This window comes from Salvelinus namaycush, chromosome 32, assembly GCF_016432855.1.
Source record: "Salvelinus namaycush isolate Seneca chromosome 32, SaNama_1.0, whole genome shotgun sequence".
In the NCBI taxonomy this organism is placed as follows: domain Eukaryota; kingdom Metazoa; phylum Chordata; class Actinopteri; order Salmoniformes; family Salmonidae; genus Salvelinus; species Salvelinus namaycush.
The window spans coordinates 27,846,708-27,862,371 of NC_052338.1; the positions used below are offsets into that span (position 1 = coordinate 27,846,708).

The following is a 15,664-nucleotide window of genomic DNA, read 5'->3' on the forward strand; positions in this document are numbered from 1 at the left end:
GGTTTAGCTCATGCGCCTTGAGGAATACAGATGTTTGAATACAGCTCCAGTGAGATATAGGAGGTATTATAATGCACAGCACGGCTGTGTATGGATGTGGTCCTACAACCCTATCTAATCTTTCGTTTTCTCACACACACACACACACACACACACACACACACACACACACACACACACACACACACACACACACACACACACACACACACACACGCACGCACGCACGCACGCACGCACGCACGCACGCACGCACGCACGCACACAATTTTTATTTGGCTTTTGCGTAAAGCATAGCTAACACTTAAGAGCCGGCCTCAGCATGTATACAATCATAGTTAATGATATGTCTGATATAATTAAATTAGTAACATCCACAGTCTACTGGGACATCTCTGTTTTATCTGCATTTGTAGAACTCTTAATGATATGTGTATTTGAGTCGGTCCATGCGGAGAGACGTGTGTAATCAGCTATATGTATCTTGTCACTCTGTGGGTCTTGTTCTTGTGCTTGCTGCTGGGGTTGGTTACTGATTGACCTTCTACCTTTTCCTCTTCCGCGCAGTTGAGAGTTGCCAAGGAGACAAGAGCCCCACGGGCGGGTCAGCCGCGTCGAAGAGAGCCCGGACGGCTTATACCAGCGCACAGCTGGTGGAACTGGAGAAGGAGTTCCACTTCAACCGTTACCTCTGCAGACCCCGCAGGGTCGAGATGGCCAACCTGCTCAACCTCACGGAGCGGCAGATTAAGATCTGGTTCCAGAACCGCAGGATGAAGTACAAAAAGGATCAGAAAGGGTGCGGCATGATGCCCTCTCCCGGGGGACAGTCCCCTCGGAGTCCCCTCGGTCCATCTCCCAGTAGTGGGGGTGGAGGATACCTCAACTCTATGCATTCTCTGGTTAACAGTGTCCCCTATGCGTCCCAGTCGCCAACGTCTTACAATAAGCCCGCTCATAATGCATACGGTATGCCCACGTCATATCCCCCTCCCTTGAACAGCTCCCTAAACAACTGCCCGCCCTCTCAGAAGAGATATCCCGGGACTGGCGGCTCGCCCACGCCCGAGTATGACGCGCATCCTCTCCAAGGCAATGGGGGCTATGGGGCGCACTTGCAGCAGGGCAGCCCTGTGTATGTTAGCGGAGGCTACGTCGATTCGATGCCCAACAACGGGTCCTCCATTTTCGGCCTGACCCATCTCTCGCACCCGCCGTCCACACACATGGACTACAATGGAGCAATCACTATGGGCAATAGTCACCATCACGGACTGTGTGATCCGAACCCGACGTACACAGACCTTACGCCGCACTACTCTCAGGGAAGAATTCAGGAAGCGCCCAAACTTACGCATCTGTAGCCGGGATGCACCCCGGATCACTCCGCCCCATTGTCCTATACCTCCAGACCTACCATCGCTTTGTTCCTTCTCTTCTTCAGTAGCTTCTTCCACCTTTTCTTTGCTTTACGTTATGTTTTTTATATAGTTGAATGTGTGAAGTAGGATAGGAAAGTAATCACTTTGCTTAAAATATTCTGTCTATTTGCTATGGTGTCATTGTTCCACGCAGACATATTATCTGATATGACAAGCGCGGGGGCACAAATGCATAGACCTATTTAATCTTTAACTTGTTTCTAAAAACAAAAATCAAACAGGGTATATGAACAAATATTATGGTATTCTTTTTAATGTGATTTTTTGTTATTTATCCACAGTTGAATATATGTTTTTATGTTATTGTTTTGCATTTTGTTGCACTTGTGGAAGGATCCTTATAGGAATCATGTGCAGGGTTTTTTGAGACACACACACAAAGGAAGGTCTGGAAGCTCCAGCCTATGACCTACCCAAATTGTGTTTTGTTGGACTTTCAACATTTTATTTATTTTTGTTCTGACGTAATATGGAGTTCTTTAGTATTATTTAACCACCCCGTGCTCTTTGTATGTGGGGAGAAGGTTATTGGAAACAGACCTCGGCTCCAGTTCTACCCTTTACCTGACGGCAGACAGACGACGGACAGACCACAGACAGACACGACTCTCAGCAGCACATAATATGTTGGTGTTATTTTTCTTCGAGGAGGTCTTTTTTTTCTCTACGAATGTAAATCACGCAATCATGCAATAAGGTTGGAAGGAAGGACAGACATTAGAATTTTTTTTATTGAAAAAAAAAATATTTGAGATATTACCAAGTTTCTGTTTCAATGTCATACATTCCATCCTGCTGCAGTTCGGATAAATAAATGATTTTCAATATAAATGTATCTTTCAACCTTCATTTCGAGGGAATTTGAACGTAGAACACAATGGCACAAACTACAATAAGGAAGGAATAATAATAATAATAATAGTAATAATAGTAATAATAAACACCTTAATATCCCATAAAAAGCCTAATTTGTGAGGTAGAAAAAAAACTGGTAGGACTTTAGAGGCTATGCTATTTCATAAAAACAAATGTATCCCCATTATCTCATAATCTGTAATACCATTAATAATCTATAACATCATATTTAATTTGTAGTGACAATAAATCACGAAAACATTGTAGGCCTCTTGTTTTGTCTCCTCTAGCGCGTGGGCAACTCAGAAGCTCTTGCGGTGGCCTTGTTCCGCGCCTCCTCCGCATGGGCACATCCATAATAACAAACGTGTCACGAGGATCTTCTGCAGTATCTGTTAGGATAAAATAGGTTAAATGAGAAACCGTTAGTGGAAAAAGTTTGCTGATAGACCTATATTCAATCACTACATTTTAGGTGGAACTGTTTCAAATGTATTATGGCGCTATAGGATGCATAAAATGGCCTGTTAAGCTCATAATTATAGTTATTTACAAATGTAAATGATGTAGATGAGACTTAATGAAGGGGGTGTAATACAGGACATATGAATATTTGATTTATATGCTATCTGATGCAGCTAAATAGTCCTATGTGGCCGCGGGATTCGCTGCTCACAATAATAATTATAGAGGTTTAGAAGAAGCAAAAAGTATTCAACATAATCTCAGCTGTTAATATTGTGCAGTCACGTAAAATAAGTATGACAATTATAGCTTGTGTATGTCTCTCTGAAGACTAGCTTTTGGGAATGTGTACTTCAGTTTCCTTTGTTGTGGCACGCCCAAATTGAATTCACACATGTCTGAAAAAGAAAGCTGTCGTACATATAGAATAACACGTATTTTCTATTGAATTAATTTGACTACATTCAAGTTTAGATATTCAAACATAATTCAATGAGCATATTGATTAATTATATAAAGCAGGTCAATACAGACCAATAATGCAGAACACGATGCAACATTCAGTACCATGCATTGTGCACTATTTCCCTACCAATAATCGAAGACACGTACTTTACTAGTAAATTGATAGTTTCCCCTCAAATGCATTTCAGGATTATCGAAAAGTTTTACAGAAGCTGTACTCGAATTTATTTACTTTAGAACGATGACAAAATGACTGATATTATAAGGCAAGAGCTCTATGATCCTGACATATGGTTAGCAGGGGAACCTAGAACAATTGAACCATGGTCTGTCAGCATACACTGAGCAGCTCTGGATCCAAAACACACACACACACACACACACACACACACACACACACACACACACGCACACACACACACACACACACACACACACACACACACACACACACACACACACACACACACACACACACACACACTGCATTGATTTGACTCATATGTAGGAGATTTTAACGCACCATAAATAAGGTTTTGGTTTGAAAAAAATGAATTGTTGTTCATTGTATTTCCATCCGTGGGAAAGGGGTCCTAAATCATTCCCCCAGAATAACCCTGTAAAAAAGTGTGTAGGTCGGAGTAGGGTTCACAGAAAGCCGCCACCCACTCCTTGCCTTGCAGACAAAGCCTATGCGTAATTCCCAAAAGCCATCCTTCTCCTCCTCAGCAGCCCCGTCCTTTGCGTACTCTCCTCATCTCCAACAAACCCAAATGTTTGCTCCAACGAAAATATGGACGTTTTGTAAACACGCAAAAATAAATTCCAGAAAGAAAAATGCAATGGAGATGTTGGTTCAGCCTACTCACCGTTTACGCGCATTATCGCCCATCTGCTAAATTTTCCTTGTATTTTTAATGTCTTAAAACACCCTTTAAGCGACAGAAAAGCTGTGATTGCAAACAGAAACGTGTTCTAATCTGAGTGGCCAGTGTTTCTCGCCGCTTCCTGGCTGCATTTGATCCAGGGGAGAGTTAGAAGCCTTAAATGTGTTCTGAGGGCACCGAGCTGTCAGACCTTTTAGCAAGTAAGATTGATCGCGCGCAGGCTTCCAGGATTCTTTGTTTGGTATATAAGCAATAAACTGAGCGAGGCCTACCACTTATTTTTCTCCTCTCTCCAACCAACTATTCCAGTTTTTTTTCTAAAGAAAACAACATAGCTACTTCCTGACTGTTTGACAAAAAACATCCAAAATGTGGCTTTCACAGATTGTACTGGACGGGCAAATTACCAAACACTGTGGGAGCTGCTCAGTCGATACACATGTCCTTCTACAGAATCTCCCTGCAATGTATTCGTTTAAACGACCTATTCCCATGGCAGGTTTGGTTTATACTGTGCAATAGAACAAAGGGGTATTAGAAATGTGGGCACATATCACTCTCTGTAAAGAGGATGTATGTAAAGAGGATCCTTTTCTCCATTCTTGCACTTGTCCACCCACAACCCACCACACCTGGCCTCAGACGCCTTCTAAAACCTCCCATATCCGGGGAAAACCCGCAAGAGAAGCAGCATAAAGACCAGATTATTTTTAGAATATCGGTCAACCTTACTTTAGTGAACCCGGGAGTACTATGCAGAGTGACCGATGCAGAGTGGTGTAAGTGCTGTCTTTTATAGAGATAGAGAACGAGTAACGGTTCATTGTGGACTAAAGTGAAGCAGAACATGATTGGTATGCAAATGCACAATTTGCTGAATTTGACATTTGAAATATTTTTTTGTTGTAATTTTTTTGCATTAGGTTCGTATCATTGTATAAAATCCGATTGCTAATACATACACCACTTGTATAGTGTGTGTATGTGTGTGTGTGTGTGTGTGTGTGTATGTGTGTGTGTGTGTGTGTGTGTGTGTGTGTGTGTGTGTGTGTGTGTGTGTGTGTGTGTGTGTGTGTGTGTGTGTGTGTGTGTGTGTGTGTGTGTGTGTGTGTGTATAGGCTATTTGGGTATTTGGGTGTTGTGCACAATATTTCACTTCTTCATGTGTAATGAATGTATTGCACACAAGTGGGTGACAGTAACATGGCATCGTAGTGAGCATTAGCCACAATAAGTATGACTCTAAGTTCCCAGTTGTGTGTATCAATGTATGAGCCTTGCCTATATAGCCCATAGATGCTTGTATTGAACAGAACGTATATGAACACAGTCTATATGGTTAGCTCTACCGCTTTGGAACACATTGGATTGTTGGGTTTTGTTTCTGTCAGGAGCCCTCAGTATTAGTTTTGCGGTGTGTTTTCCCTGACTGAACTCTACATGAATGGCTAACTTTGCTAATGACCGCAGGCATAGCATGTAGCTATCTATTGGCGTGATTTGCGTGATTTGCGTGGCGCGGGGCGTTCTCTATTGACATACTCAACACCAGAAAAGAAGAGTGCACGAGCAAGTGTAGCTACTTCCCTGTCACAGCGCGCAGGCGGCCATTCTAAAAACACATTTATAGCTTAGTGGAGTTGACTGGGGGGTTAAGGGACGAGACAAAGGTGTAAATAAAAACAGCCTTCCCCGCATAGACGAGGCGTTCTTTACCAGAGTTTTTAGATCAATCAAGCAGACAGTGGCTTCTTTTGATTAAACCCCAAATTGTCATTGGGCAGAAGTAATCATGTGACAGGCAGTTCGTTCCAATTTCCACCTTGTCTCCATGAATTCAATAGTTTAATAGCAGCTCGTTCACCATACGGCCGTAATCAGTGAATTTGAAAAAAGTCTATCTTTCTCATTGAGCCGCGACAAATAAAAATACACGCAGCAAACTTTCCCCGGCTCGCAGTGAGCTGAGATGAATTACGAATTCGAGCGAGAGAGCGGTTTTATCAATAGTCAGCCGTCGCTTGCTGAGTGCCTGACATCTTTCCCCCCTGTCGGTGATTCATTTCAAAGTTCATCAATCAAGAGATCGACGCTTTCACGCTCGACACTGATTCCTCCTCCTTTTGAGCAGACCATTCCCAGCCTCAACCCGGGAAGCCACCCGAGGCACAGCCGGCCCAGACTCAGCCCGGATGGATGCTGCCCTCTGCCCACCGCCTCCCTACCCCCGGAATACCCCTGGATGCGGGAGAAGAAAGCCTCCAAGAAGAATCACCTGCCGACTTCCACGGCGACAGCTATAACGAGTGGACCTGTATGCTTCTCCCCGAAAGGTGGGTGGTTTTAATGGGGTAATTTAAAGTGTCGACATTTTTATGCAGAATCCAGGTTCTAAGCACCTGAAGGAGTGGTAATAGGCTAGTCATTACCAAGTTGCATATTCGACATTAATTTCCTGTTCACAATTACGCATTGGGATCAACATATTTTTACTCTACTTCTCCTAAAAGTTTGGGAAAAGGTAAGTAATTTAAAAATATGTATTTGATTTCCACGCTGTCCTTCCTCGCTGAGCAGTGCCAGAGTTCTGATGTGTGACAGTAATGAAGAGTGATAGACTAGTGTTGCGGTGCGGGGCAGCTGGGGCATTCATTAGTATATCAGCTAGCCTACACCGGCCTGGACTACACTACCGCTTTCTCTCTCTGCTGTATTTTGAGGGGAAATTAGGTACATATGGTGCACTATAGGACTTAGTCTAATAGTGTGCATTTATTTATCAATATCCATATTGCAATAATATTTGTGGGTAAAGGGATGCATTGGGTGCTGCTCTGAATGAGCGGCCATTTTGCCGAAGTAGCCACTGTGTGGAATAGGCTACTTACTCTCTGGTGGTTTGTGTCTATTCGGGCGTAATATGTGCATTATCAAGTAATTGTTGCTCATGTTGAAATGCTTCTTAATCTTATGGTTTATGTGCTGCTGTTTCAGGTTCCCCTGAGATTCTAGAAAGTGGAGGAGGAGGGGGAGGGGGCTCCCGGCGGTTGAGGACTGCGTACACCAACACACAGCTCCTGGAGCTGGAGAAGGAGTTCCACTTCAACAAGTATCTGTGCCGACCGAGAAGGGTGGAGATAGCCGCCCTGCTGGACCTCACCGAGCGGCAGGTCAAAGTGTGGTTCCAGAACCGCCGGATGAAGCACAAGAGGCAGACCCAATGCAAGGAGAACCACAATGGCGAAGGGAAAGGACCGAGCGCCGGGGACGGAATCCAGAGCAACGACGAGGAGAATGATGGCTCGCTGTTTGAGCAGAGCCTCAATACAGTGACCGGGGCCCTTATGGAGAGAGAGGCCTGCTCCTTTCAGCATAACTCGCTGAGCTCTTCCCAGCAGCTCCAGAATGTTGGTCCGCACAATGGCGAGGCCCAGAGTTATACAGTTTCGCCACTGAGCAGCAATGACAAAAATCTGAAACATTTTCTCAACCCGTCACCCACTGTTCCAGGCTGCGTGTCAACAATAGGCTCCGGCTCTGCAACTGGCCCGGACAATGGCGGTAGTCCCCCAGCCCTGGACGTCTCAATACACGATTTCCAAGTATTCTCCTCGGATTCTTGCCTTCACCTCTCCGATGCCGCTTCGCCCAGTTTGTCAGAATCCCTGGACAGCCCCGTGGACAATCTGGACATATCTACGGACAGCTTCTACTTTTTCTCGGAGTCACTAACTACAATCGACTTGCAACATCTGAGCTATTGAAATCAATCAAAAAATAGAACAAGACTTTTAAACCGGAACATTTAATAAATTAAAACTCTGGTTTAACTATGAATTTCATTTTGGTGGTTGTTTTAGGCCTATATGATCGGCACATTTTATTTTCATTGATTCATTGATTAGTCGATTAATTTAAGGTAAGAGTCTGGACAAATATACAATATGCTTGTAATTACAATAACAATTTGATTTCTCAAGATGCAATTTGTGTAAAGGTGCACAATAGTATGAAATCTGGTCATTTTATTTTTGTATAGCTTACAACTCCATGACTATTTTTGTTAGAAATAAATCTGAATTACCATAAGGAAATTGCAAGATTGTGTACAGTTATTATTATCCAAACCGTTTCATGAAGTGTAAAGTGTAATTTGGATCAAATGTATTTTTGTCCAAAAAATAGAAAGGAGGAATAACCAATCGATTAAATGTTAATTAGTTCATCCTGAATACAAATTTACTCTCGTTAATTTGCAAGGCAAAATAGTCTGATGAAAGCAGGCCAATATATCCTGATCTCTGAGTAGGAATTCTATAGTAATTATAATAAATGCTTGGTTTATATTATATTGTAAGTATAACATTTCGTGGGATAAAAAAACCCAAACACAAATCTTCATCGATGAGGTTTAATAATCTCAGTTCACCAATTTAGAGCCATTAAGGTTGTATTCTGTTTATGTTCATTTCAAATTAGCACCTTTAAAATTATTTTCACTGATTTAAATAGCGGTGAAATTCGAGAATGAAGTTTATATTAGTTCAAATAATTTGTTGAATAAAAACATAATCTTACAATTTTGAATCAGAAACTATTTTGAAAACTTTTCTGGTCCAATTTCATGTAACTCAGAGGCGATTGTACAACAAACTCCGTAAACTTACCTACTACAGTATATTTTGAATAAATGTCCTCTTTTACTTGCTCTGGTTGTAAAGTTAGTAGAATTGTAAACATGGTAGGCTAGCAATAGCATGTCTCCCTGTAGTGCGAGCTCCCAGTGCTGGATGCATGGGGAGGCAAATGCTCGAGCCATGTTTTCCGAGCTCATAAATCAAACCACGTCATTAATAAGAATGGCATCAAAGAGACCAATTGTGATGTATAACGCACAAATAAAATGTTTTTGGATGGGATTCGCAATTCGAAGCCAAAAACGCGGAAGCTTTGTAGGCTTTAGGTAATAATTCATTTTTATAGTTGTTCAAATACAGCGCGCGGGCTCTCCAAGCGTGCAGGGCAGCGGACAGCAGAAGAATCTCACCCCTCGTGCTGTAAGTAGCCTAATTCAAAACAGGCTGCTGCAGGCCTATACATTAGTATTCATTTTAAACGTTTTATATTTTCTAAAAATAGCTCTAATGCGTTTAATGTTGGGGAACAGTGTAGGCCTATGCCAAGAAATGCATTTGGTTAAATTGAGATTTTCATAAGAATAATCTATTAGGGCAAAATTGCTTTCGGCTATAAATGTGTTTTGTTCTTGCAGAAATATATTTCTCTATAGTCTTGGAGAAATGTGTGTATTACCCATTTCACTGTGCAAGTTTTATGAAATTTGGGTAGAATTATTACATTCCTGTTATAATTTCGGAATGGGCTATTTCACTCAACATGCTTATGCTTGTGGGCATACTAACCACCGGTTGCTACATAGCATGGATCGATCATAAAACGTATCATTGCAAAGTTAAGTGCATAGCCGTATTACATTTAACTGGAGTGACGTTTAGCCAATATTTAACTTCCTAAAAACAAACTGGCAGTGGGCTATGCACATATGCGAAGAGGAAAGCTGCTATATAAGCCTAGGCTATACAACTCTGGTCCAACTTGGGCTTTCCTTTCCAAAGGCTGGTAACGAAATCATTCCGAAACAATGCGCCTTTTCTCTCCCCATTCCATGTTCGCACAAAGCGTATTCTGGAACGTCCATGGCCTGGGGAAGAGATTCAATGCTGCGCCTACGCACTAGGGGCTAGGCTGTGTGCACCGTTGTAGAGAGAGAGAGATGATGAAGGGAGAAAATGGAAGAGTAAGGAAGGAGTGTGATACTTTCTTGCATTTCTCAGACTTAAGAGTCTTGTAGTGTCAGTCCGTTTTTATTCTAAATTTACGATAGGCCCTATCAGCGTTCATATGGGTTATGCTCTAGAAGCTCAATGTGAGCTAATCTACTACCGCGAGGGAAATACTGCTGAGAAGGAAAAGAGGCTGTTGTAAGAATGACCGACACTAGGCCATACAGTCCTCTTATCATCCAGTAGGGGCGCAAACCACTCTCCCCCTCTTCTCACTCTACCCTCGTCCTCTCTCTGTCTTTGTTATGTGTGAGTGTGATATGTGCCCGTGTGTGTCTTTCTGTGTGCGATAATAATGATCATACAGTTCAGCTTGCAACTGATTTTGAAACATCATGTCACATGTCTTTGTGACGTTATATAAAAACATACTTTGTGACTATGACGTAGCCTATTGGGCTTGGGTTGAATCTCTGTGTGTGTGTGTGTGTGTGTGTGTGTGTGTGCGAGAGAGAGAGAGAGAGAGAGATGCTATGTGCCCACTGCCCACAAAATGAGGTGGAAACGAGCTGCACATCCTGACCTCGTGTCAAATGTATGACCATAATTCCCTTAGATTACACAGACCCACAAATAATTTGAAAACAAATCTAATTTGGATAAACTCCCATATAAACTCCCAAACTCCCATCACAGCAGAAGTATGTGTGACCTGTTGCCACAAGCAAAGAGCAACCATTGAAGAACAAACCCCTACTTTAATAACTATTTGTACATTGTTACAACACTGTCCATAGCCAGTAATATAACCTTTGACATGTCTCTATTCTTTTGAATCTTTTGTGAGTGTAATGTTTAATATTAATTTCTGATTGTTTATTTCACTTCCGTTTGTTATCTATTCCACTTGCTTTGGCAATGTAAACATGTTTCCCATGCCAATAAATCCGTTTGCATTCAATTGAGAGAGTTTAGCACCAGGACTGAGAGCACCAGTCACCCTATATTTTACTCTTTCTCTGCAACAGTATATTTCATCACCATTCATTTCTCAAACAGGATAATCAAGCAGCAGTTTCTCCTCAGGCTGTAGGAGCCTTACAACACAGACCTCCCATTATTAAATCAGCTGATCACTTGATCATGAGAGTAACCTACACTGTAGACTGGCCTTTGGAGCAACACTATTAATACTGTGTCACTATGATTCTTTGTGATGGGTCAACTCTGTGCTCTTCAAATATCGTCGTGGGGCTCAGCTAGCCTGCCTCAAAGAAATCTAAACCCTACAATGCCTCTGTCCCGCTATCAACGCAGAGATGAGGTCAAACGACAGGGAAGTCCTTGATACATAAGTGATGTATACAGACCCCAATCTAGTGAAATAACATAATGCATGTTGAATCCTGCTGAATAGGCCCACGGTTATGGTAAGTTGCAGTTGAGAGGAACGGGTGTACCAGACTCACGTCTCCATGCCAACCAGCTGACGATGTTAACACACAGTCTCTTATCTTTCTCTCTCTCTCTCTCTCTCTCTCTCTCTCTCTCTCTCTCTCTCTCTCTCTCTCTCTCTCTCTCTCTCTCTCTCTCTCTCTCTCTCGCTCTCTCTCTCTCGCTCAATACATTCAGTTATATTTCCATATCCCCCCTGTTCATCTTGAAATGCCACCTTACCTCGTGCATACTGAAGAAACAGAGTAGGTCATTTTCCTGGAGGGTCTTGGGAAAGCCTATAACTATTCTCCAGACAGTCATCCGAGCTGGGCAGGCTATAGAGTGGATGCCGTATTTGCTGTTCCCCGCTCTACATGCGACCTGAGCGCTGTCCGCCGTGTCTGCCTCCGGGCTCATTGTTTGCTCGGCCAATACATTAGTGCCGAAGCACGTCACCTTGATCGATGAGCGCTTGGAATTTAAATACCCACTCAGACAACAATCTGTCACAGCTAAGGGGACAGGGCCAAGCAGCTCACTGGCTGACCCGGTCCACGTGACCACCCACCGTTTCATTGATATCGCCCTGTGTTGCCCCCTCCCTTATCTGATAAGGCAGGGAACCGGTAAGGTGGCACGGTCACCCAGGGTGAGACAAGGAGAGATTCATCAGAAGACCGGGCCTTTTGTGGACGGTGTCAGTCCCGCTGAGACAATGCTACAATGAGCAGCTTGTTAGATTACTCTGTGATGAGCGGCGACGGCGGGTCCTGCTCAGTCAGGGCTTTCCACTCCGACCACGGAATTACTACATTCCAGTCCTGCGCAGTCACCGTGAACAACTGTGGGGCGGATGAGCGCTTCATGCCCAATAGGTCTTCCCCGGATGGCATCCCTCACCAAACGGGGTCCTACCAGACTCCTACTGGCTCTCTGGGTTTAGCCTATGGGGCCCATCCTGCCTGCGGCTCAGGCTATGGACCCCAGGGCTTTTGTGCCACCTACAACCATTACGCATTGAACCAGGAAGTGGAGTCGGCCACGGGTTTCCCCCAGTGCGCCCCATTAATGTACTCCGGCAACATTTCCTCGTCCATGGTACCGCAGCATCGCCAAGGTTATGGGGGAGCGCCCCTGGGTCAGCTCCAGTACGCTCACGCCACCTATGGTGGCGGGCACGAGCAGGCGAACCTGCCTCCTTTCTCTGGGTGCTCAAACCCGCTGTCACCCCTGCACGCGGCCCACCTTGACTCGTGCTGCTCGCCCCTGTCCTCCGAGAGCGCCTCCAACGCACAGACCTTCGATTGGATGAAAGTGAAGAGGAACCCGCCCAAGACAGGTGGGTGCCGTACAATGCATAAGTTGACAGATGAATGCACCTCTCATAAACCCAATTGTAGAGTGTGAGTAATAGATCGATTGGCCGTCTGTTATTATTGGAACAGGTGTAGTCAAGACAGATTTTGGAGGAAGTAACCCAAGTGCAGAGTGGAGGATGAGGGTTTGGCCATTGCAGTTTCAAATAGATATGATTTCACAATGATACGCTGACACAACACCACAATGTCACGGCAGCCATTCTGACGCCACATGGATCGTATCCAAATTACGCATGGTGAGTGACATTATGGAACGCTTCTTAGATGCAACAACATGGCATTCAGTTCTATGGTATTCAGCTCTCAAGTTGGCCAAACTCTCCTTTAGGACGTGTTTTGAAGTGTTGGGCCATATATAATTACCAGTTGTAAGTCTGAGTTTTAGGCCGGGTAAGCTATTGGTATGGTGTCTGGTTTGTCTTGGGTGTGATATCTGGAATGCATGGAACATTTTGGGGTGTTGGAGAAAGTGGACATCTAAGCAGGCATCTAATACCCACGCATGACGCGTGTATTTGACTGTGAAAAAGGTGATGAACTGTTTGCCTTTCGTAAAATATTGAATACAAAGTAACGAAACATTCCACTGATGTCATCATAAGTGATTTGAGCATGCATGAAAGGTTGAATGAGTGAAAATTAACATGTCACAAAGTAATTGTGGCAATGTTTACATTGTTGTGCATTTGAACATATACATTTGAACTACTTTTAGTTATGTTAACTTCTGACGATCAAAAAGATGGATTTAAACCATTGTGCGTAAAAATGACAGTACCTTTCCAAACATGTGTGCATGGCACACGATTTCTAAGGATCATAGGTTGGGAGAAATGTGTCAGTTCTCCAACTTCCTTGGCCTTTATTTAGTCCTGACCTCCAGGGATCCCTCATATTCTCCCTTCATTCCTCTACAGGCAGATCAGGGGAGTACGGCTATGGGGGGCAGTCCAACACCGTCCGGACCAACTTCACCACCAAGCAACTCACCGAGCTTGAGAAGGAGTTCCACTTCAACAAGTATTTGACCCGCGCGCGGCGCGTGGAGATCGCGGCAGCGCTTCAACTGAACGAGACTCAGGTCAAAATCTGGTTCCAGAACCGCAGGATGAAACAGAAGAAGCGCGAGAAGGAATGCCTGCTGCCCACCAATGCCGCAGTGTCAGACCCGAGGGATAGCTGCCCGGAAAAAGCAGCCGGATCTGAGAAGTCCCTCTCCGCCCCCTCCACCCCATCTCCAGCCTCTTCAACAGTGTCCTCTGGGGTTGACCCATACTCCTCCAGCTAAAGAACCCTTGCTGCGTGGCAACGGTCTACATATAGTAAATATAATGTACAAGTCCTAACTCGGATAGGTTAAATTAATTTGAACAAGGTAAATATAAAAATGTATGCACTACTTGGGGGATTTTGAGACAATGAGATTGGGCTATTGTCCTGGCTGCGTGGTTCATCTATGGTGTGTTGTAATTTGTGGTTTAAACAGGGTAACATATCTGACCAGTTCATGGAGTTTTGAGTTCAAATCTGTCAGATTTCTATTCCAATTGTACATTCATGTGTAGAGTAATCATAGTGCACATGGGATACTTTCCCAAGGCAAATGCTGCAGAGTGTACCATTGCTCCACAACGAGCTGGATTTATAGCCTACACAAGCTGCACAACGAAACAAATACCTCATGTGTGCCAGATTGATTCATTAGACAGTGCAGCACTACTTTCACAGACTGTTTGCACTAGGAGTTGTGTTTTACGCACAATCAGCCAGGAGAACTCTTATGTGTGGAATCACTGCTGGCACATTCTTAGAATACCTCCCGAATCATTTTCAAACCTGTGTTTCCGGCCTGTGTTTGTACTATCCTTGTGTCGCGAGTGTCAATCTGAATGTATTGTGTGAGGTTTGCATGATACGCCAAGCTTTCATGTAGCCTATACTTGATAGGACACTGAGTTTTATCAGTTTGGAGACCGATGATGACTTATGTCTTATAAGGCTTGTCTGTTACTATTTATTCGAGCAGAGCACATGTAAAGGGTTTTTCAGCGCGATGTTTACGGGTCAAAATATGTGTATTAAAGTGCTTTTGCCTCTACGACATTTTCTGGATGTATGTTTATTGTGGCTAAAAGGATGATCATAGGCCTTTTTTCTCTCGCCATGCATGACCAAGCATTCAAATTTGGATCTCTCATCGAAATGGAACAGAGGCCATTTCTGTCAAAGGAGACCCGTGGAAAGTGGAAGACATGACCCATATTCCCTTAGATGCTACTACAATAGTGTTATTCTTATATGATAGCATTGCAAGTGTACCTGTATATAGGCCTCTGAGAATGACCCGACTATAATAATCGACTACAATACAATAGCTTAAGGTTTCTCATGTCCAAAGTCCAACGTCATTATCTCTCCAGCATAGGGCTTTACGTGTTCCAGTTTAAACGCTCTCAGTGCATGCAGCCGTGCGCACTCCCGTCCCATGGGTTAAAGCATTATTGGCATAATAAAGGCATGTTTTTCCACGGAGGGGATGAGAGCGCAAACGTCAGTGGCATTCGCGATGACAACCTTATCGAGCTGCTGGCTTATTGAAGGGACAAAAAAAGGTCATTGATTAAAACATCGAGAGGAGGATATTGACAAGGATGAGCCCTTCTGCTCCTGTCATTTTCGGTGTGTCTGTCAGGCTCCTCAAGGTACCAGAGATGTGTGGCATCTCCCCCTGACGGCATAAGGCTGGGAAATGATAGGTCAGAAAGGATACTCCAGATCCACGGTTGAGTATGGGCAGTGACTTGGCTGCGGCAGTACATAAGGTACAGGTACAAATATTGCAATGTGCCAGATGACGTGTCAAGTACCAACCGTGTGCGATGGGAGTCATGCGCTTTCGGATCCCCTGTTCACATTGAGAAGGACAAATA

At 43.8% G+C, this 15,664-nt stretch overlaps 3 protein-coding genes across 5 annotated transcripts in view; all 3 read left to right on the plus strand.

The window, feature by feature from the left end:
• The window catches only part of LOC120026940 (homeobox protein Hox-A3a-like), a 35,721-nt gene extending 33,230 nt beyond the window's left edge, over positions 1 to 2,491 (plus strand). For all 3 annotated transcript variants that reach the window (XM_038971718.1, XM_038971719.1, XM_038971721.1), the window contains one exon: positions 568 to 2,491. In XM_038971718.1, the coding sequence (XP_038827646.1) occupies positions 568 to 1,364 (797 nt within the window). In that variant the 3' untranslated portion in view covers positions 1,365 to 2,491. The remainder of the gene's footprint in view (positions 1 to 567) is intronic.
• A 2,738-nt stretch (positions 2,492 to 5,229) lies between these two features.
• LOC120027519 (homeobox protein Hox-A2a-like) lies at positions 5,230 to 8,199 on the plus strand. Its single transcript, XM_038972480.1, has 2 exons — positions 5,230 to 6,447; positions 7,109 to 8,199. The coding sequence occupies exons 1-2, from the start codon at positions 6,084 to 6,086 to the stop codon at positions 7,876 to 7,878; spliced, it is 1,134 nt and encodes a 377-aa protein (XP_038828408.1). The 5' UTR covers positions 5,230 to 6,083; the 3' UTR covers positions 7,879 to 8,199.
• Positions 8,200 to 12,072: 3,873 nt separating this feature from the next.
• Positions 12,073 to 14,022, plus strand: hoxa1a (homeobox A1a). Its single transcript, XM_038972348.1, has 2 exons — positions 12,073 to 12,694; positions 13,652 to 14,022. Exons 1-2 carry the CDS (start codon positions 12,079 to 12,081, stop codon positions 14,020 to 14,022), a joined length of 987 nt encoding a protein of 328 aa, XP_038828276.1. The 5' UTR covers positions 12,073 to 12,078.
• Positions 14,023 to 15,664: the final 1,642 nt, after the last annotated feature.